At 41.5% G+C, this 23210-nt stretch overlaps 1 protein-coding gene across 2 annotated transcripts in view; it reads left to right on the top strand.

The window, feature by feature from the left end:
• The first annotated feature begins 7846 nt into the window (after window positions 1-7846).
• LOC112253622 (ninein-like protein) overlaps window positions 7847-23210 on the top strand; it is a 41512-nt gene continuing 26148 nt past the window's right edge. The window contains exons 1-2 of one of the 2 annotated variants that reach the window (XM_024425526.2): window positions 7847-8222; window positions 17645-17853. In XM_024425526.2, coding sequence (XP_024281294.1) covers window positions 17671-17853 — 183 coding nt within the window. In that variant the 5' untranslated portion in view covers window positions 7847-8222; window positions 17645-17670. The remainder of the gene's footprint in view (window positions 8223-17644; window positions 17854-23210) is intronic. The other variant, XM_024425532.2, reaches the window with a different exon arrangement.

Genomic DNA, 23210 nt, shown 5'->3' with positions numbered 1-23210 from the left:
TTGAACACAGGTGGACTCCCAAGTTGTAGAAACATCTCAAGGATGATCAATGGAAACTCAATTTTGAGAAATATCAGTGATCTTCAGGTCAGAAAGTCTGAGCTCTAGAAAGAGGCATGAGTTCCCGAGTTGGAATTCAGAGTTGCATGACCTTTCAAAAAGATTTTCCCATTCAGAGCTTGCTTTTTACTTGTTGTGGAAAGGTTTTCATAACAATGGCAGCTGTACAGGAAAGTCCACACAGCCAGCTACAGTGGAAAAAGGTTCATAATAATCAACAAAAACATGAACTGTGGAAAATGAGCTCACATCTTTATCGAAAGATAAAATTACATTAAATTCTGAACAAAAATGAGCAGTTGAGGTAGAAAATAGCATAACTGTAACCAATAATGATTAATTGTAACCAATTACTTTTGACACATTTACATGCCCCATTTACCTATTCATGTTTATCTGATTGGTCATAGCAATAGAATACTTGTGTATGTCTTTACAGGACAATGTGTAACATCTAGTCTGAGTACCAGTCTCTTTAGCGAACATTCCACTCCTTGCCACTCCCGGTCATTGCCAAAGAGACTGCTCATTGGTTGTTGGCAATAACATTCATATTTTCCATGTGGAGCCTCGGAAAAAAAGAATGATTATATATAACAAAGACAAAAACAAACATTTAGCTATTATCTAGGCAAGTTGTTGTAAAACTATGGCGTTTTGTTGTTGGAATTGCAGTATAGTATTTTTTGTTTGTTTTTTAATTGGATAAAAATCAGTATACATATAAGAAGTATACAGACAATGATAACATATGCTAGGGGGTACAACAAATGACAGACTATACAAAGACCTTAAGATGCACACATTGATTGTTTTAACAGCTTTCGTATTAGAAGAATGTATAATGGTCTTAATGTACTGCTCGAATTCCTTATAGAAAACACAGAAGCCTGTTTTTTTATTAGTGAATTTACATTTATCAATGACATTTTTCCGTTAGCACAAGGTAAAAATGTTTCTTTATTATGGTTAAGGAAACCGAGCAGCACATTCTCACATAAAAAAAAACAAAAGTCATAAAGAATATTAACAATTACAAAACTGTGAATATCTTTCCATAATTGTTTTACATGTAGACAATGCCAAAATGAATGTGAAACTGTTTCTGGATGCTCAACACAAAAAGTACAATCAATGTTAATGTCTTTGAGTTTCTTCGGGTAATGATTCGCAGGGTAATACTTATGGATAGCAAATATCCATTACTCCAGTAGTCCTGTGCAGTTAGAATGAAGGTTAAATCACCTTAGAGCCGGGAGTGGGATCTGCTCACATCAGAGGTAGCTATCTAGGTAACCTATGTTGACCACCAGGCACAGTCTATGGTTGATTTCGGATCCGTTGGTGAAAGTGCGCCCTTCGATGAAGAGCTTTTTCCACAGCTGGCCACAGTTTCTCTCCTTTCTCTGTCTGCTTTCGAGAGGTCTTCAGCAAAACGTAGATTGTTATCGCGTAGGAAAGTAGATTTATTGGCTGCTTTCCAGATGGCATCCCTGTAGATCCGTGATGTGAACTGGAGAATGACACCTCTAGGCTTGGAGTCACCCTGCCTTCTCGTGCCAAGGCGATGTACAGTGTCGACAACATCTGCTAGTTTTGCCCTCTCCACAGGTTGGATAGCTTGGCAGACGTTGATGGTCTCTTGCCGCACGTTCCCCCCATCTGCTTCGGAAACTCCGTACAGTATCAGATTCCACCGTCTGGAGTATCTGTCGAGTTCCGTGATTCTTCTTTGGCACAAGCCCATCTTTCCCTCCTCCTTTTCGACACACTTTTCGATGTGGGCTACCTTCTTCTTAACATCCTTGATTTCCATGCATGCAAAGTCAACAGTTTTTTTTATGCCCTCGATTTTCATTGAGTTGTTGCCAACTATTTTCTCTAAGGCATTGCACCTTGCATTGGTGAGCCTGGAAAGAGTGGTGATAACATCCTTATTGTCAGTGGCATCTGGACCCAGTTCAAACATGCCTTTCTTGGAAGCTGGAGGTTTGCTTGCGGTTGTAGGCAAAGAAGGAAAATCCTCGTCTGACACGCTAAGTGTCATAGAGTCTATCAGACCAGTATAGTTGTGGCAGTTGTCAATCAAAGCATTTGCCTCCTGTGTAACGACATTGGATGATGCCTGAGCAATGCTAGCTGAGGAGTTAGCCATAAGATTGCTCTTTCTGTCAGCGCGCTGTGACATTTTGGAAAATATAATCTTAAATCGTCAATAACCTAGTTTTTTTAGCAAGCAAATTATTAGTTAGTAGTTCAAAATAAAACACTTTTCACTATCTTTCAAAAGTTGGTGTGCAGAACTCGGTAGGAAGCGTGCGTTCAAGCTGCCATCTTGGAGCCTCCCCAGTATAGTGTGGGTGTGGGCAAGCAATTTAAGACTGGTTTGGATACCAACGTGTTCTGTGGAGAAAATTAAGAGTTCCAATATTTGCATAATTGTTGTGATTGGAGGATAGCTGTGAGGGTGATCAAATCCTCTGTTCTCTGATAGAATGTTAATTTGATGATGAAGAAAAAACTGTCTCTTTGGCACATGACATGGAGTACAGGAAGTGGATTAGCAAAATAGACTGCATTAATAGTGGTGTGTGGGTAAAATCACCGGGAAGGCCTCCAGAGTGGTGCAGTGGTGTAAGGCACTGCATCATAGTTTCAATGTATATAGTCTGGGTGGCCATTTGATTAATTGTTCAGCAGTCTTATGGCTTGGGGGTAGAAGCTGTTAAGGAGCCTCTTGGTCTTTTCTTACACTGTTTCCTCTACCATACACTCCAGACACAAACCATTCACATGCTTGCCAACCAGATGTAATGAGTAAAATGTACAATGTCCTAAGTGCAATCAAGCAAACACCACATCTTCCTTCCTAATCTGACCTTTGAATCTTGGTCCACCAACCTTTCTTTGGAGAGATTATAAATGCCGGCCCTTGGGTTCAGAGTCCCATCTCTTCTGCCAGACATCTATCAAAATGGCTCTGATCTTCCATTTGATCTGACCTCTACTCAGTGAAACATTAATATCAATAATCTCATTTCAATTTAATTCCCTTCCACACACAAAAGTACTGGGACCCAGCAGAATCTCACTACTACACCCAGTCTCTCAATTCTCCATAATAATATTAATACCTCCAATAGTAGGTCACTCCTTTTAGATTTACCAGATGATAAATTATTCAATACAGACAGAGAATCTGAGCCTACTATAATTCTAACAGGTTGTAATTCCTCCACCCACTGGAAGCAACTACTATTGCCAACAGTTCAACTGAGTATACTGACAGTTCATATGTTAGTCTTCTACATATCTCCATATCAAATTCAGAAATTCAAATGCCTGCTCCTGTGCGCCCACTATCTGGGTCCTTGGATCCATGTGTGAAAAGTTTTTTTTTTTTAAGCATAAAACTTCTACCAATGTAATTGTCAACCAGTTTCCATATATCACTGACTTCTGATCAATCTTTCCTTTTCTCTACCAAGGTTAAATCAACAACAGGATCTGGGAGTAACCATTGAGGAACATCCCTTATCACCACAGAAGGACCAACCTCCAACTCCCTCATACCACTCTCATCAGCAAACTGTCCAACCAAAACCACTGACTTGTCTACTAGTATATTCCCAACAGTCATCTAGAACAGTAGCACTGGGATGGTCAAGAGCACTGCATCTTTTTCTTCTTTGGGTTTTATGGAAAACTACACTCAAAAGGAGAATTGTTGCCACCAACTGGACTGGGGTAAAACATGTACAAAAGAATATTAAATTCCATTAGGGGAAGGCAAAATGTACATTAATCCACATACACTGCCCAAAATAATAACATATATATATACCGAACAAAATATAAACGCAACATGCAACAATTTCAAAGATTTTACTCAGTTACAGTTCACATAAGGAAATCATTCAAATTAAATAAATTCATTAGGCCCTAATCTATGGATTTCACATGACTGGGCAAGGATGCAGCCATGGGTGGGCCTGGGAGGGCATAGGCTCACCCACTTGGGAGTCAGGCCCACCCACTCGGCTGCCAGGCCCAGCCCCACAAAAGGGCTTTATTACAGACAAAAGACAAAAATACTCCTCAGTTTCATCAACTGTCTGGATGGCTGGTCTCAGATGATCCCACAGGTGAAGAAGATGGATGTGGAGGCCCTGGGCTGGTGTGGTCACACGGTTGGAGACACCGATACAGTTGTGAAGAGGGCACGACAAAGCCTATTCCCCCTCTGGAGACTGAAAAGATTTGGCATGGGTCCTCAGATCCTCAAAAACGTTCTACAGCTGCACCATCGAGAGCATCCTGACTGGTTGCATCACCGCCTGTCTGTGCATTATGCCCTGAATCTATCCTACCATGCCCAGAAGTCTGCTCCTTTTACTCTCTGTTCCGAACGCACTTGACGACCAGTTCTTATCGCACCCTACCATGCCCCTGTCTGTGCATTATGCCCTGAATCTATCCTACCATGCCCAGAAGTCTGCTCCTTTTACTCGCTCTTCCGAACGCACTAGACGACCAGTTCTTATAGCCTTTAGCCGTACCCTTATCCTACTCCTCCTCTGTTCCTCTGGTGATGTAGAGGTTAACCCAGGCCCTGTGTGTTCCCAGGCGCTCTCATTTGTTGACTTCTGTAACGGAAAAGCCTTGGGTTCATGCATGTTAACATCAGAAGCCTCCTCCCTAAGTTTGCTTTATTCACTGCTTTAGCACACTCCGCCAACCCTGATGTCCTAGCGGTGTCTGAATCCTGGCTTAGGAAGGCCACCAAAAATTCAGAGATTTCCATCCCCAATTACAACATTTTCCGTCAAGATAGAACTGCTAAAGAGGACGGAGTTGCAATCTACTGTAGAGAGAGCCTGCAGAGTTCTGTCCTACTATCCAGGTCTATGCCCAAACAGTTTGAGCTACTACTTTTAAAAATCCATCTCTCCAGAAATAAGTCTCTCAATGTTGCTGCTTGTTATTGACCCCCCTCAGCTCCCAGCTGTGCCCTGGACACCATATGTGAATTGATTGCCCCCCATTTATCTTCAGAGTTCGTACAGTTAGGTGACCTAAACTGGGATATGCTTAACACCCCGGCCGTCTTACAATCTAAGCTGGATGCCCTCAATATCACACAAATGATCAAGGAACCTACCAGGTACAACATGGGCACCCTCATAGATATCATCCTGACCAACTTGCCCTTTAAATACACCTCTGCTGTTTTCAACCAGGATCTCAGCGATCACTGCCTCTTGGCCTGCATCTTATGGGTTTGCGGCCAAATGACCACACCTTATCACTGTCAAATGCTAAAACACTTCTGCGAGCAGGCCTTTCTAATCGACCTGGCCTGACGTTCAACGTTCTTCAAAAGTACCTTCCCCACCATCTTAAATAAGCATGCCCCTTTCCAAAAATGTAGAACTAAGAACAGCTATAGCCCTTGGTTCACTCCAGACTTGACTGCCCTAGACTAGCACAAAAACATCCTGTGGCTCACTGCACTAGCTTTGAATAGTCCCCGCGATATGCAACTTTTCAGGGAAGTCATACACCAATATACACAGTCAGTTAGGAAAGCAAAGGCTAACTTTTTCAAACAGAAATTTGCATCCTGCAGCACTAACTACAAAAGGTTTTGGGACACTAAAGTCCATGGAGAATAAGAACACCTCCTCTCAGCTGCCCAGTGCACTGAGGCTAGGAAACACTGTCACCACCGATAAATCCACAATAATCGGGAATTTCAATAAGCATTTTTCTACGGCTGGCCACGCTTTCCACCTGGCTACCCCAAACTATAGTTTTGGCAATAAACAGTACTGTGCAGCCGTCTTCATCGACCTGGCCAAGGCTTTCAACTTTGTCAATCACCGTATTCTTATCGGCAGACTCAACAGCCTTGGTTTCTCTAATGACTGCCTCGCCTGGTTCACTAACTACTTCTAGGATAGAGTTCAGTGTGTCAAATCGGACGGCCTGTTGTCCGGACCTCTGGCAGTCTCTATGGGGCTGACAAAGGGTTCAATTCTCGGGCCGACACTTTTCTCTCTATATATCAATGATGTCGCTCTTTCTGCAGGTGATTCTTTGATCCACCTCTACGCAGATGACACCATTCTGTATACATCTGGCCCTTCTTGGGACACTGTGTTAACAAACCTCCAAACGAGCTTCAATGCCATATAACACTCCTTCGTGGCCTCCAACTGCTCTTAAACGCTAGTAAAACTATATGCATGCTCTATAACCGGTCGCTGCCCGCACCCGCCCGCCCACCCAGCATCACTACTCTGGACGGTTCTGAATTAGAGCATGTGGACAATTATAAATACCTAGGTGTCTGGCTAGACTGTAATTTCTCCTTCCAGACTCGCATTAAGCATCTCCAATCCAAAATTAAATCTACAATCGGCTTCCTATTTTGCAACAAAGCCTCCATCACTCATGCTGCCAAACATACCCTCGTAAAACCGACTATCCTACCGATCCTCAACTTCGGCGATGTCATTTACAAAATAGCCTCCAACACTCTACTCAGCAAATTGGATGCAGTCTATCACAGTGCCATCCGTTTGGTCACCAAAGCCCCATATACTACCCACCATTGCGACCTGTATGCTCTCGTTGGCTGGTCCTCGCTACATATTCATCGCCAAACCCACTGGCTCCAGGTCATCAATAAGGCTTTGCTATAGGTAAAGCTCCACCTTATCTCAGCTCACTGGTCACCATAGCAACACCCACCCGTAGCACGCACTCCAGCAGGTATATTTCACTGGTCATCCCCAAAGCCAACACCTCCTTTGGCTGCCTTTCCTTCCAGTTCTCTGCTGCCAATGACTGGAACGAATTGCAAAAATCACTGAAGTTGGAGACTCATATCTCCCTCAAGCATCGGCTGTCAGAGCAGCTTACCGATCGCTGCAGCTGTTCACAGCCCATCTGTAAATAGCCCATCCAACCAACTACTTACCTCATCCCCATATTTTTATTTTTTGCTCTTTTGCACACCAGTATTTATACTTGCACATCTATCACTCCAGTGTTAATTGCTAAATTGTAATTACTTCACCATTTTGGCCTATTTTGGCCTTACCTCCTTACTTCATTTACACACACTGTATACAGATTTTCTATTGTGTTATTGACTGTACATTTGTTTATCCCATGTGTAACTCTGTGTTGTTGTTTTTGTCGCACTTACTTTGCTTTGTCTTGGCCAGGTCGCAGTTGTAAATGAGAACTTGTTCTCAACTGGCCTACCTGATTAAATAAAGGTGAAATAAATAAAAAATATATTTTGCACCGAATGCTGTAGTATACGTAAGTGGGATAGGTGTCTTTTATAGCCTACTGTGCAAGCATAAAGCTAATTTGGCACTACAGTCTGGAGCAGTCAGTCATGTAAACTAGGGCAGTGTTCGAGAGGATCAAAACCATGATGTATGATGGGTAAATTATGAATGATTGACTGATCTGCAAATAATAATGTGTCGTTTTTTATGATGCAAGCCAAGGTGATTTGTTGATCAGTCAGTCGGCAGTTGCCTGCACTCGTTCAAGCCCCAGCTCTCTGATTCTAAATAAATACATAGACAACTGTCTGACCAGTAGGGGCTGCGAGCTTGAGCCTCCAGCATGAAAATGGTTCCATTCCCCTGCTCAGACGTTGCATGCATCAACCAATGGTTGCGTGCTACGTCATCGACTGACAGGTTGCTATAAATTACGATATGGTTAGCTGATACTTAAAATACTTATCCATGCGTTGTAAGATCTGGCATGCGTCAGCAACGCCTGTGCAAAAATAACGCGCACGTTTTCTTCAAACGCCTCAAAGCAAAGCACAGCGTAGCCTAGCTTTCGGTACTTCTGAGTGCCAGCCTCCAGTGGACGCTAGGAGGATATTGAGAGAGATCTTCCCTCTGTAGCCCACGTAAGGAGTGCGATTTCCACCCGCCACGCACATATCTACTTGTGGTCACTTCATAGACAAGAGCTATGCAAACATGACCCGTTTTCCATAAAAGAACACCGAGACAGACGGAACCCATCTTCATATTTTCAAAAAGAAAACGCATAATCCGATGCTCATGTTGGACCAGCTGTGACTATTCTTAGAGGCTTCGGTATAGGCTACTGTTAAAACGGTAAGAACAATTTAATTATTACTAGGCTAGCCTACTCTGTCAGAAAATAGCAATAATTATTGTTTACAAATGGAAAGGATGATGCTACTGGGTAACGGTTTTAGTTCATAGAGTGCGCGAAAAGTGGATAGTTTGGATCCTTTTTGTCTTCTATTTTACCTTATCTTTGTTTCGTCATGGCTGGTTTCCCGTTCCCATGGTGAAGCATAGCCGACTCATGCTTGCGACTTCAAGCCAAGAAGCCTGCTGCCTAGTATTGATCAATCTGTGATAGAATGAATGTAGCTCTTGATCACGCCTCTGTTCTATTACATTACACAAGTCATTGGATGGCGTCTTCTGTAGGGGGGGAGTTTTTTGTTATGAGCCGTGGTTCTGCCTGAAAATTATGCTTTACTTGCGGTACGGTTTTGGAAGCATAAGGAGGTTAATTTATATTGGCAAGAAATAATAATGCAAACGTGTGTTAAATCGATACACACCTAAGGGTTAGGGTTCCCACACGGTCTAATTTCCATGTTACAGTGCTTGTTTACGGAAAACGGATGGAAGACCGAGTGGACTACCAGTGGTAATAGGCTTTATGCATCTCTCAACACGTGTGTAAAGGGAATACTGATGCCACAAATGTGTTGTCACTAAAAAAGACTGTAGGCCGCAACTGTGTTAACCGATTTAAACAGCGTACGAGGCTACATATGGGAGGACGGCTCATAATAATGTCTGGAATGGTATCAAATGCATGGAAACCATGTGTTTTAATGTGTTCCTTACCATTCCATTTATACTGTTCCAGCCTTAAGGCCCACTATGAGCCCTTCCTACCCAATTAAGGTGCCATCGGCACCTTGTGGTGTGTAGGGTAAGTGTGTTTTGCGTTTGTGAAATGATTTTGATGTGATATGAAAGTAGAGGGATTTATGTTTCTAGGACCATACAGCATGATTTGTGTTAGATGGAGTATTTGGCTATTTTGTCTTCCAGAGCCAATTAGCCCTTTTTTAAACAGAAAGTGTATTTTTTAAATTGTATCTTATTTAACTAGGCAAGTCAGCAAAGAACAAATTGTTATTTACAACCCGAAAGACGCTGGGCCAATTTTGCACCGCCCTATGGGACTTCCAATCATGGCCGATTGTGATACAGCCTGGAATCGAACCAGGGTCTGTAGTGATGCCTCTGCAACTCGGGAGCCCATGTAAGGTCCTTGGACTAAGGAGTAACGTTAGGATCCTTTAGTCCAATGCTGGGCTAGAACAAACTATGACTAGTCTGTTAATGCATGACATTAGACAGGCTATATTTTTCTTTGCACAGTGTGCAATTATTGGCAACTTTATTTATTCAATGAGGTGATTGGAAAAAGACACATGCATCAATAATGATTTATATGAATTTGTTTATTCCTACTTATAAAGAAAATCAAATAAAAACAAATTGTCACATGCCCTTAATACAACAGGTGTAGATTTGATCATGAAACGCTTAGTTACGATCCCTTCCTTACAATGCAGAGATAAAATACTTTTTTTTTAATAGCCTTGGTGCAGTTTTCACAAGTAGGCCCATGTAGTACATTTCCACAACTCTTAGTACAAAACTTAACAGATCATCAAAAGGGCAGAAGTTTCATAACTCTAAGCACATTTTCAATTAAATCAGCCACTTTTTCACTAAACTTAATCAGTGTTTCATCTTTCAGATGGCAATACATGTTCATATAAAGTAATTGCCTTTTACAATATAATGCTCACATTATTTTGTATTTCTACAATGGCATTGTTGAATAGTCCTTTCTGATTGTCTTGAAGAGCATTCTAGAGCATGCGTTGTTTCCCAATAACGCACAGTTATTTGCGTGATAGAATGCAATGGCTGTAGTTCATTTTTACATGTTCTGTTTGAACCGCTTTCGAAGGCAGAATTCGATTATAAAACAGTAGGCCTATTTGGTTTTGTTGAATTCGATTTTCATAATCGCAAAGTAGGACTGATGGTTTGGATAGCTAAATAACAAGTCTGTTTGTTTGGTTACAACAGCAACTACTGTAGCTATGTAGTAAACTTGCTAGCTACTTCAGTGGATGTTGAACACATTTCTACCTGCAAATCAACACATTTCTAGTGGAAAATGTGTTAAATTATAGCCTTAGTTTAAAAGGAATAATCAATGAGGGGCTCTATGCGTTCTCTGGAAAATAATGCAACTCAGTGGAAGGTTGATTATCCCTTAGATAATTCTCTTCTCTTTTGTTAAAATACAGTTTACTATTACTTAAAGCTGCAATATGTAACTTTTTGGGTGACCTGACCAAATGCGCATATAAATGAGTGTTATAGATCTGTCACTCATTGAAAGCAAGTCTAAGAAGCAGTACATCTGTTCTATGCTTCCCGTTATTAAATTTTGTTTTTGTGTCTCTTTCTTTCGGTTATGTACACCAGCTGAAAAATAAATATTTTTGGTTATGGAAAATGTATTTAGAAGCGGTTTAGATGGTACAATGATTCTCTACACTATAATTGCTTGTTTTGCGCCACAAACTGAAATTAGACAAACTATTACATGCTGACTAGACTGGGCATGCGCCATCGCGCGCATGTTGATTTTGTCCATCCACACCAGACGCAATCATGACACACATGTTGAACTATCAAAACGAACAATGAACAAACTATATTAATTTGGGGACAGGTCGAAACACTTGAAACATTCATGGACATTTGGCTAGTTATCTTGCTGTTGCTAGCTAATTTGTCCTGGAATATAAACACTAGGTTATTTTACCTGAAATGCACAAGGTCCTCCACTCTGACAATTGAATCCACAGATATAAGGGTAAAACTAGTTTGTTTCTAGTAATCTCTCCTCCTTCGGTCTTCTTTGGACTTTATATGGCAGTTAGCAACCAACTTTAAGGTGTGTTACCACTACCGACTGGAGTGTGGATATCAGTTCATCTTTCAATCAGCCACGTGGGTATATGCTCCTAAAACCCAATGGGGAGAGGTGGGACTTTCAGCACATCAGGTGTCAAATTGAACTAAGTTCTATTTTAGTGCCTGGCTACGCAGATGTGCACGAGCAGTTTGGATTAAATGATTGAATAACATGTATGTGTACATTTATTTTGCAATGCTCACACGTAACGCAAGCGGTGTGGTCAGCATGTTAGATTTTTAGCAACCAGGAAATGGCGAAGTGATTTTTTAAAATCTTTAATCTGACTTTCTTAATTGAAAATCACTTAACCGTTTGATAAACCTATAGATTTGTAACTGGTTTGTCTACTACAGACTTTGAGAACTATATCATGAAAATGTATGTCTGTAAAGTAGAAACATATAAAGTATGGTGTGTGTATATACTCTAAATGTACAATTATGATAACGACTATCAATCAAACTGCTCGAAACGGATAACTACTGAACCAAAATTATGTAGTGCCTAGTTAATGTACTGTAAAACTAATTGGATTTGCAAAGAGTCATCAACACAAGGGCATTTTGTTTCACCCAACTTTAAACCTAAATCCACTGACATAGTGAAATGTCATTGGATTTGTCAATGCCAATGTTCACATTGAATTCACGTTAGTTGACAACTGAACCAAATGTAAATCTAAATCATTCCAGGACAAGGGCTGCCTACTCATATACTGCATTCTCCATCAGCCAGTGTGCTTCAATTGCACATACTGGAAAGAGTCACTCTTATGTACTACCATTAGGAAGTATAGTGTAGTGTACAATGCACTGCTGAAATAGCTGGGTTTTATATAACAATATATTCCACTCATTATGTGAGTTCCATTGAAACACTTTCAAACAGCGAGACAGGCGATAATGTATCAGTTGACAAGTCACGTAGAAAATGTGATCTGGTACAATGTTGCATGGGGCAGAAATGGCATACAACACTGTGATACATGTTAACATTAGCTAACAATACCCCTATTTCCTTTGTATGTACTGTATAAGGATAATGAAGCTGAAGCTGTATTTATCAACATGCTCACAACCTGTCATTACATACATTTATTTTTATAATTTGTATGTCAAGTTATAGTCAAATACTGTACAGAAAATAATATTTACCATCTACTATGCTTTCTCTTCAGCACTTCAAAGAACAGTTTTGAAATTTGTGTCTTGTATTTTTTGCTATTGGATTAAAGATGCAATATGCAGAAATCACTCCGCCATTTCCAGGTTGCTAAAATTCTAATAGTTTGCCTAATTTCAGTTTGTGACAACAAGCATGTGGAGAATCATTGTACCATCAAAACCGCTGTGAAATATATCTTCCATAACCAATAATATTGTATTATAAGCTGTTTGAAGTTGGTGTACAAAATTGAAAGTAAAACATTTTAAGAATGGAAAGCATAGAAATGGCGCGCACAGAACATATCTACAGCTTCTTAAACTTGCTTTCAATGAGAACGACAGATCTGTAACTCACATTTCCAGTCAATTTGGTCAGGTTGCCCAAAAAGTAACACATTGCAGCTTTAAATGCTATTTTTAATGACTTAATAGTGAATAAACAAAATGTTCTCATAGTATTTCATAATTCTTTGTTGTTGCTTGAATGACTTGGAGGTGAAAGATATGTGAAACTCCAATGAATGCACAATCAAATGTTCTGAAAATAAGATGGGGTGCATTACAAGTGTTATCAGTTTAAAGTTTTGTACTTTTTGAAAATGTACCAATTACATTTGAAAAATGAGTAGCAGCAGTATACAGTGTAAGTGTTAGTCTGTGTGCGCATGACCGGCCGCTTGGTATTTGCTAAATGGCACCTAAAGGACTCTCAGACCATGAGAAACAAGATTCTCTGGTCTGATGAAACCAAGACTGAACTCTTTGGCATGAATGCCATGGGTCACATCTGGAGGAAACCTGGCACCATCTCAGAAAATAGCTGTGCAGCGACGCTCCTGTCCAACCTGACAGAACTTGAGGGGGTATGCAAAGAATGGGAGAAATTCCCCAAATACACCTGTGCCAGGTTTGTAGCGTCATACTCGAGGCTGTAATCTCTACCAAAGGTGCTTCAACAAAATCACATTTACATAAGAACATTTTTTTATATATATATATATATATATAGTTTTGTAAAAATGTTTAAATAGTTTTTGCTTTGTCATTATGGGTGTTTTTTTTTTGTTGCAATTTTAGAATAAGGCTGTAATGTAACAATGTGGATAAAGTCAAGGGGTCTGAATACTTTCTCTCAATGGTGCAGCTGTAGAACTTTTTGAGGATCTGAAGGCCTTTGACAAATCTTTTCAACCTCTTGAGGGGAAAGAGGTGCTGTTGTTCCCTCGTAAAGAGTGTGTGGACCATGTTAAGTCCTTAGTGATGTGGATGCTAAGGAACTTGAAGCTCTCGACTAGAGGTCGACCGATTTTTAATTAGGGCCGTTTTCAAGTTTTCATAACAATCGGTAAACGCCATTTTTGGATGCCGATTACATTGCATTCCACGAAGAAACTGATTGGCAGGCTGACCACCTGTTAGCGAGTGCAGTGTCAAAAGGACCTTGTGTCTGCATGGAGGTAAGTTGCTAGCTAGCATTGAACTTATCTTATAAAAAGCAATCAATCTTCACACAATCACTAGTTAGCGACACATGATTGATGATATTACTATGTTAACTAGCTTGTCCTGCATTGCATATAATCAATGCGGTGCCTGTTAGTTTATCATCGACTCACAGCCTACTACGCCAAACAGTTGATGATTTAACAAAAGCACAAATGTACAGTTGAAGTCGGAAGTTTACATACACTTTAGCCAAATACATTTAAACTCAGTTTTTCACAATTCCTGACATTTAATCTTAGTAAAAATTCCCAGTCTTAGGTCAGTTAGAATCACCACTTTATTTTAAAAATGTGAAATGTCAGAATAATAATAGTGATTTATTTCTTCACATTCCCAGTGGGTCAGAAGTTTACATACACTCAATTAGTATTTGGTAGCATTGCCTTTTTAAATTGTTTAACTTGGGTCAAACATTTTGGGTAGCCTTCCACAAGCTTCCCCACAATAAGTTGGGTGAATTTTGGCCCATTCCTCCTGACAGAGCTGGTGTAACAGAGTCAGGTTTGTAGGCCTCCTAGTTCGCACGTGCTTATTCAGTTCTGCCCACACATTTTCGATAGGATGGAGGTCAGGGCTTTGTGAGGGCCACTCCAATACCTTGACATCCACTAACTTGACTGTGCCTCTAAACAGCTTGAAAAATTCCAGAAAATGATGTCATGGCTTTAGAAGCTTCTGATAGGCTAGTTGACCTCATTTGGTTCAATTGGAGGTGTACCTGGGGATGTATTTCAAGGCCTACCTTCAAACTCAGTCCCTCTTTGCTTGACATCATAGAAAATCCAAAGAAATCAGCCAAGACCTCAGAAAAATAATTGTAGACCTCCACAAGTCTGGTCCATCCTTGGGAACAATTTCCAAAAACCTGAAGGTACCACGTTCATCTGTACAAACAATAGTATGCAAGTATAAACACCATGGGACCATGCAGCCGTCATACCACTCAGGAAGGAGACACGTTCTGTCTCCTAGAGATGAACGTACTTTGGTGCAAAAAGTGCAAATCAATCCCAGAACAACAGCAAATTACCTTGTGAAGAGTACAAACGTAGCAAAACAAGTATAACAAGTCTTTTATATAGACGTAATCTGAAAGGCCGCTCAGCAAGGAAGAAGCCACTGCTCCAAACCCGCCATAAAAAAGCCAGACTACGGTTTGCAACTGCACATTGGGACAAAGATCGTACTTTTTGGAGAAATGTCCTCTGGTCTGATGAAACAAAATAGAACTGTTTGGCCGTAATGTTAAGTTTGGAGGAAAAAGGGGGAGGCTTCCAAGCCGAAGAACACCATCTCAACCGTGAATCACGGGGGACAACAAAGTCAAGGTATTGGAGTGGCCATCACAAAGCCCTGACCTCAATCCCAAAGAAAATTTGGTGGGCAGAACTAAAAAAGCATGTGCAAGCAAGGAGGCCTACAAACCTGACTCTGTTACACCAGTTCTGTCAGGAGGAATGGGCCAAAATTCACCCAACTTATTGTGGGAAGCTTGTGGAACGCTACCTGAAACATTTGACCCAAGTTAAACAATTTAAAGGCAATGCTACCAAATACTAATTGAGTGTATGCAAAATAAAGACCCACTGGGAATGTGATGAAAGAAATAAAAGCTGAAATAATTGTCTACTATTATTCTGACATTTCACATTCTTAAAATAAAAAGTGGTGATCCTAACTGACCTAAGACTGGGAATTTTTACGTGGATTAAATGTCAGGAATTGTGAAAAACGGAGTTTAAATGTATTTGGCTAAGGTGTATGTAAAACTTCAGACTTCAACTGTGTGTGTTTATGTATGTTATTTAAAAATATATTATATTCGGTATCACAGTTTTTTTTGGTCCTCCAATAATCGGTATTGGCGCTGAAAAATCATTATCGGTCGGCCTCTACTCTCGACCCGTTCCAGTACAGCCCCGTCTGTGGAAGGGGTTGAGCTCTCCCCCATATTTCCTGTAGTCCACAATGAGCTCCTTGGTCTTACTGACATTGAGTGAGAGGTTGTTGTCCTGGCACCACACTGCCAGACCTCCTCCCTGTATGCCGTCTCATCACCGTCGGTGATCAAGCCTGCCAAAAGGAAAGTGGATACCTAGTCACTAACTGAATGCATTCAACCTAAATGTGTCTTCCTCATTTAACCCAACCCTCAATCAGAGGTGCGGGGGGCTGCCTCTATCAACGTCACCGGTGACTGGGGAGCATTGTTGTTGGGGGTTAACTGCCTTGCTCAAGGGCAGAATGGTAAAAAATGTTCCAACTTGCCGGCTCAGTGATTCGAACTAGTGGACTTTCGGTTACTGGCCCAATGCTCTTATGTTGTCAGTGAACTTAATGATTGAGTCGTGCGTGGTCGCGGTTGTGGGTGTACAGGAGGGGACTAGGCACACACCCCTGAGGGGCCCCCTGTGTTGAGGGTCAGTGTGGCGAAAGTGTTGTTGCCTAACCTCACCACCTGGGGGTGGCCCGTCAGGAAGTCCAGGATCCAGTTGCAGAGGGAGGTGTTCAGTCCCAGGGGACCGAGCTTGGAGGGGACTGTTGAACGATGAGCTGTAGTCTTTGAACAGCATTCTCTTCTAGCCTATTCTCTTCATTGCCAAATGTTGACCCATCCTCAATCCTTTACAACTTGTGCCAGAGTTTATTCAAAGTGACATAATTGGACATTAATTGCTGAATATGCTGGTATTTATGAACTGCTGTTACTACTAAACCCGAAGGTCGTAGGCGGTCATATATAGCAAGTTACATTTTGTTTTTTTGTTGTTTTTTTGCAATGGTATGTATAGGGGCCAAACAAAATAATTAGCCTTTAAGGTAATAACAATAATGACAGAACTCACCCACCTTACATAATTGATGCCAATCAAGACCAACTCCAGAATTCAGTGCAGGTCATTGCAACCACTGAGGCAGATGTTTTGGGCCTGTGCTGTAATCCAAGGCCATGGGGGGAAAAATCGTGTATAAATGTATTTTGTCCCACCACACCAAACGCAATCACAATACGTAGGTTAAAATATCAAAACAAACTCTGAGCCAATTATATTATTTTGGGGACAGGTTGAAAAGCATTAAACATTTATGGCAATTTAGCTAGTTAATTTGCACTTGCTAGCTAATTTGTCCTATTTAGCTAGCTTGCTGTTGCTAGCTAATTTGTCCTGAGATATAAACATTGAGTTGTTATTTTACCTCAAATGCACAAGTTCCTCTACTCCGCAAATTAATCCACACATAAAACGGTTAACCAAATTGTTTCTAGCCATCTCTCTTCCAGGCTTTTTCTTCTCTTGACTTTATATTGCAATTGGCAACTTTCATAAATTAGGTGTATTACCGCCACTGACCTCGTTCGTCTTTCAGTCACCCACGTGGGTATAACCAATGAGGAGATGGCACGTGGGTACCTGCTTCTATAAACCAGTGAGGAGATGGGAGAGGCAGGACTTGCAGCGCGATCTGCGTCACAAATAGAACTGGCTTCTCTTTTAGTCCTTGGCAACAAATCTTGTTGGCGCAATAATTGAACAATTTCAAAATGTATTTAGTGACGCGAGTGGTGTAGTCAGCCTGTCAGGGCAGCAAATATATTTAGATGGTCCGTCTCACTAAAACATTTTACCACCGTACGTAGTTCAGGCCTAGTAGTCTATTGCAATGTATAGAGTTGCCTGGATGTAAGACTAATTGAAGTTGCATTGTGTGTGTATTGTGCAAGAGTGCAGATGTAGACATATGTGATTGAACGTTTATTGTGCTTACCACAGTCTCTTCCTGTCTGCCATCCCACTTCACTGTAGGTGCAAGCCTTGCAATATGTACTGGGATGGATGAGGAAGAGCAGAACCGCTATGTGGCCCAGCTGAAGGAGGAGTTTCACAGCTGTGACACCACAGGCACTGGTTACCTGGACAAGGAAGAGTTGTCAGCCCTTTGCCACAAGCTATCCCTGGATGCTCACCTTCCCCTACTGTTGGACACCTTGCTAGGACCACACCACTATGCTCGGGTATGAGACCAGACCACTTTAGTAACTTCTCTCTCTGTTGTGGATTTACCTTAAATTCCTCTTACTTTAAAACATGTTAAGTTCTGACATGCATAGTTGTGTAATAGCTGTGTTATGACACTTTCCTACCTTTTATTCAGTAGTCAAATCAAAATGTATTTGTCACATGCGCCAAATACAACAGGTTTAGACCTTACCGTGAAATGCTTACTTACAAGCTTTTAACCAACAATACAGTTCAAGAAATAGAGCTAAGAAAATATTTACTAATTAAACTAAAGTATTTTTTTAAATTAAAAGTAACACAAGAAAATAACAATAACAAGGCTACAGTATATACAGGGGGTAACGGTACTGAGTCAATGTGCGGGGGTATTGGTTAATCGAGGTCATTTGTACATGCAAGTAGGGGTAAAGTAACTACACATAGATAATATAAAGTGTAAATAGTCAGCAGTCTTATGGCTTGGGGGAAGAAGCTGTTGAGGAGCTTTTTAGACCTAGACTTGGTGCTCCAGGCCCGCTTGCCATGCGGTAACAGAGAACAATCTATAACTTTAGTGACTGGAGTCTCTGACAATTTTGGAGTGACTGGAGTCTATGACACCGGCTACTCTCTGTGGCGCCTTACGGTCGGATGTGGAGCAGTTGCCATTCCAGGCGGTGATGCAACGGTCAGGATGCTCTCGATGGTGCAGCTGTAGAACTTTCTGAGGATCTAGAGACCAATGCCACATTTTTTTCAGTCTCCTGAGGGGAAGAGGTGGTGTTGTGCCCTCTTCATGACTGTCTTGCTGTGTTTGGACCATGATAGTTCTTTGGTGATGTGGACACCAAGGAATTTGAAACTCTTGACCTGCTCAACTGCAGCCCCATCGGTGTGAATGGGGATGTATTCGGCCCTCCTTTTCCTGTAGTCCATGATCAGCTCCTTTGTCTTGCTCACTTTGAGGGAGAGGTTGTTGTCCTGGCACCACACTGCCAGGTTTCTGACCTCCCTATAGGCTGTCTCATCGTTGTCGCTAATCAGGCTTACCACTGTTGTGTCGTCTGAAAACTTAATGATGGTGTTGGAGCAGTTCTGGGTGAACAGGGAGTGTAGGAGGGGACTAGGCATGCATCCCTGAGGGGGCCCCTGTGTTGAGGATCAGCGTAGCATATGTGTTGTTGCCTACCCTTACCACCTGGGGGCGGCCCTTTAGGATCCAGTTGCAGAGGTAGGTGTTTAGCTTAGTAATGAGCATTGTGGGCACTATGGTCTTGTACGCTAAGCAGTAGTCACTGAACAGCATTCTCACATTGTTGTTTCTTTTGTCCAGGTGGGAAAGGGCAGTGTGGAGTGCGATTTGAGTTTGCGTCATCTGTGGAACTGCTGGGGCAGTATGCGAATTGGAGTGGGACTAGGGTTTCTAGGATAATGTGAGCTATGACCAGCCTTTCAAAGCACTTCATGTCTACCGACTTGAGTGCTACGGGACTGTAGTCATTTAGGCAGGTTACCTTCCCTTTCTTGGTCACAGGGACTAAGGTGGTCTGCTTGAAACGTACAGTTGAAGTCGGAAGTTTACATACACTTAGTTTGGGGCATTAAAACTCATTTTTCAACCACTCCATACATTTCTTGTTAACAAACTATAGTTTTGGCAAGTCAGTTAGGACATCTAGTTTGTGCATGACACAAGTAATTTTTCCAACAATTGTTTACAGACCGATTATTTCACTGTATCACAATTCCAGTGGGTCAGAGGTTTACATACACTAAGTTGACTGCCTTTAAACCGCTTGGAAAATTCCAGAAAATGTCATGGCTTTAAAAGCTTCTGATAGGCTAATTGACATAATTATATGTGGACGTATTTCAAGACCTACCTTCAAACTCTTTGCTTGACATCATGGGAAAATAAAAAGAAATCAGCCAAGATCTCAAAAAAAATTGTAGACCTCCACTGGTTCATCCTTGGGAGCAATTTCCAAATACCTCGAGGTACCACGTTCATCTGTACAGACAACAGTATGCAAGTATAAACACCATGGGACGACGCAGGTGTCATACCTCTCAGGAAGGAGACATGTTCTGCGAAAAGTGCAAATCAGTCCCAGAACAACAGCAAAGGATCTTGTGAAGATGCTGGAGGAAACATATAAAAAAGTAGCTATAGCCACAGTAAAACGAGTCCTATATCAACATTACCTGAAAGGCCACTCCGCATGGAAGAAGCCACTGCTCTAAAACCTCCACTAAAAAGACAGACTACGGTTTGCAACTGCACATTGGGACAAAGATTGTACTTTTTGGAGAAATGTCCTCTAGTCTGATGAAACAAAAATAGAACTGTTTGGCCATAATGACCATCGTTATGTTTGGAGGAAAAAGGGGGAGGTTTGCAAGCCGAGGAACACCATCCCATCTGTGAAGCACGGGTTGGAAACATCATGTTGTGGGGGTGCTTTGCTGCTGGAGGGACTAGTGCACTTCACAAAATAAATGGCATCATGAGGTAGGAAAATTACATGGATATATTGAAGCAACATCTCAAGACATCAGCCAGGAAGTTAAAGCTTGGTCGCAAATGGGTCTTCCAAATGGACAATGACCCCAAGCATTCTTTCAAAGTTGTGGCAAAATGGCTTAAGGACAACAAAGCCAAGGTATTGGAGTGGCCATCACAAAGCCCTGACCTTAATCATATTGAAAATGTGTGGGCAGAACTGAATAAGCGTGTGCGTGCAAGGATCCTACAAACCTGACTCCGTTACACCAGTTCTGTCAGGAGGAATGGGCCAAAATTCACCCAACTTATTGTGGGAAGCTTGTGGAAAGCTACCCAAAATGTTTGACCCAAGTTAAACAATTTAAAGGCAATGCTACCAAATACTAATTGAGTGTTTGTAAACTTCTGACCCACTGGGAATGTGATGAAAGAAGCAAGAAAAAAGCTGAAATAATTGTCTACTATTATTCTGACATTTTACATTCTTAAAATAAAGTGGTCATCCTAACTGATCTAAGACTGGGAATTTTTACTAGGATTAAATGTCAGGAATTGTGAAAAACGGAGTTTAAATGTATTTGGCTAAGGTATATGTAACCTTCCTATTTCAACTGTAGGTATTAGAAACTCAGTCAGGGAGAGGTTGAAAATGTCAGTGAAGACACTTGCCAGTTGGTCTGCGCGTGCTCTGTGTACACGTCCTGGCAATCTGTGAATGTGACCTGTTTTAAGGTCTTGCTCACATCGGCTACGGAGAGCGGGATCACACAGTCATCCGGATCAGCTGGTGCTCTCATGCATGCTTCAGTGTTGCTTGCCTCAAATTGAGCATAAAAGCCATTTTGCCCATCTGGTAGGCTTGCATCACTGGGCAGCTTGTGGCTGGGTTTCCCTTTGTAGTCATGTCTCACAATGGTACGCAACAGTCATTGAATTTATTCTTATAAATGCACTAGTTGGACCATGGATTTTTTTCAAATCGATCAGATATTGACTGAATTATACCACATAAAACAAATAATGAATGGAGTAAAGGCATTTTGGTGGGAATTCAGGTATTCAATCTATTGTAAAATTGCACTTCTTATAATGCACTCCTATTAAAAATGTAAATAAATATTGGACTGTTTCGGTGACTGTATTAGTGCCACACTGTCGGTCACGAGGTGTGACCGTTTAGTCACTATAAATAGGCTTCTCCATGCTCTGCTACTGCTGATGGTCATTAGTAGCCTACCAAACTTGCTAACTGCCTGCTACTCAGCACTCTTTTGTCCCGAATCACTCTGACATGAATGCAAAGGTATTTGAATATCGAATCAAACATGAGCCCAAGCTCTGTCAGGTTGGATGGGGAGCGTTGCTGCACAGTCAGGTTTCTCCAGAAATGTTTGACCATGTTCAAGTCCGGGCGCAAGGACATTGAGACTTGTTCCGAAGCCACTCCAGCATGGTCTTGGCTGTGTGCTTAGGGTCGTTGTCCTGTTGGAAGTTGAAACTTGTCCCCCAGTCTGAGGTCCGGCACGCTCAGGAGCAGGTTTTCATCAAGGATCTCTCTGCTCCGTTCATCATTCCCTCGATCCTGACTAGTCTCCCAGTCCCTGCCGCTGAAAAACATCCTCACAACATGATGCTGCCACCACAATGCTTCACTATAGGGATGGTGCCAGGTTTCCTCCAGACGTGATGCTTGGCATTCAGGTCAAAAGTTTAATCAGAACAGAGAATCTTGTTTCTCGTGGTCTGCGAGTCCTTTTGGCAAACTCCAAGCGGACTGTCATGTGCCTTTTACTGATGAGTGGCTTCCGTGTGGCCACTCTATTATAAAGTCCTGATTGGTGGAGTGATAGGAGAACCTTTCAGAAGGACAACCGATCTCCACAGATGAGCTCTGTCAGTGACGGATCGGGTTCTTGGTCACCTCCCTGATTGCTCAGTGTGGCCGGCTCTAGGAAGAGTCTTGGTGGTTACAAACTTCTTCCATTTAAGAATGGAGGCAACTGTATTCTTGGGGACCTTCAATGTTGCAGAAATGTTTTGGTACCCTTCCCCAGATCTGTGCCTTGACGCAATCCTGTCTCGTAGCGCTACGGACAATTCCTTCGACCTCATGGCTTAGGTTTTTGCTCTGAAATGCACTATCAACTGAGGAACCTTCTATAGTCAGATGTGTGCTTTTCCAAATCATGTCCAATCAATTGAATTTGCCACAGGTGGACTCCAGTCAAGTTGTAGAAACATCTCACCTGAGCTCAATTTTGAGTCTCATAGCGAAGGTTCTGAATACTTAGGTGAATAAAGTATTCCTGTTTTTTATGAGGTAAATGTGAAAACATTTAGATTTTTCGTTGTGTGTCGATCGATTTTTATTGAGAATATTTTAGAATATGGCTGTAACATAACAAAGTGGAACAAGTCAAGGGGTTTGAATACTTTTCAAATGCATTGTATTGTTTGCGAGATCAGACCGGTCCATACAATCAGTGTTCATTTTTGTAAGTTGCTTTAATTTCAGCGCATCTCATTTGTAAACATTTCAACTGTATTTTTCAATTGCACAAAAAATCACTGATGAAGCGTTTTAGCTTTCTTATAGATCCAACGTTAAGCCAATGTATTCCATTGAGGCTGCTTCAGCCATAACCAGAGTGTTTGACAGGTCATAACAAAAACAGTGGAAATGTTTGTAAACGGAGAAAACGAATGGCACAAGCAAGATTGGGAAGAGCCGCCAGAGTATGAAAACAATCAGTGTTGCGAGATTTAAGTGACAAGTGGATTTTGCACCCCTCAAACACCGGAAATGGATGGCTAAAAAGAACAGATCCTCATGTGGGCGGGGCATGTGCGTTGCTAATAGTGTGC

The sequence above is a fragment of the Oncorhynchus tshawytscha genome, linkage group LG01, assembly GCF_018296145.1.
Source record: "Oncorhynchus tshawytscha isolate Ot180627B linkage group LG01, Otsh_v2.0, whole genome shotgun sequence".
In the NCBI taxonomy this organism is placed as follows: Eukaryota; Metazoa; Chordata; class Actinopteri; order Salmoniformes; family Salmonidae; genus Oncorhynchus; species Oncorhynchus tshawytscha.
Note: the sequence above shows the minus strand (reverse complement) of the source record. Positions and strands in the feature narration are given on the sequence as shown.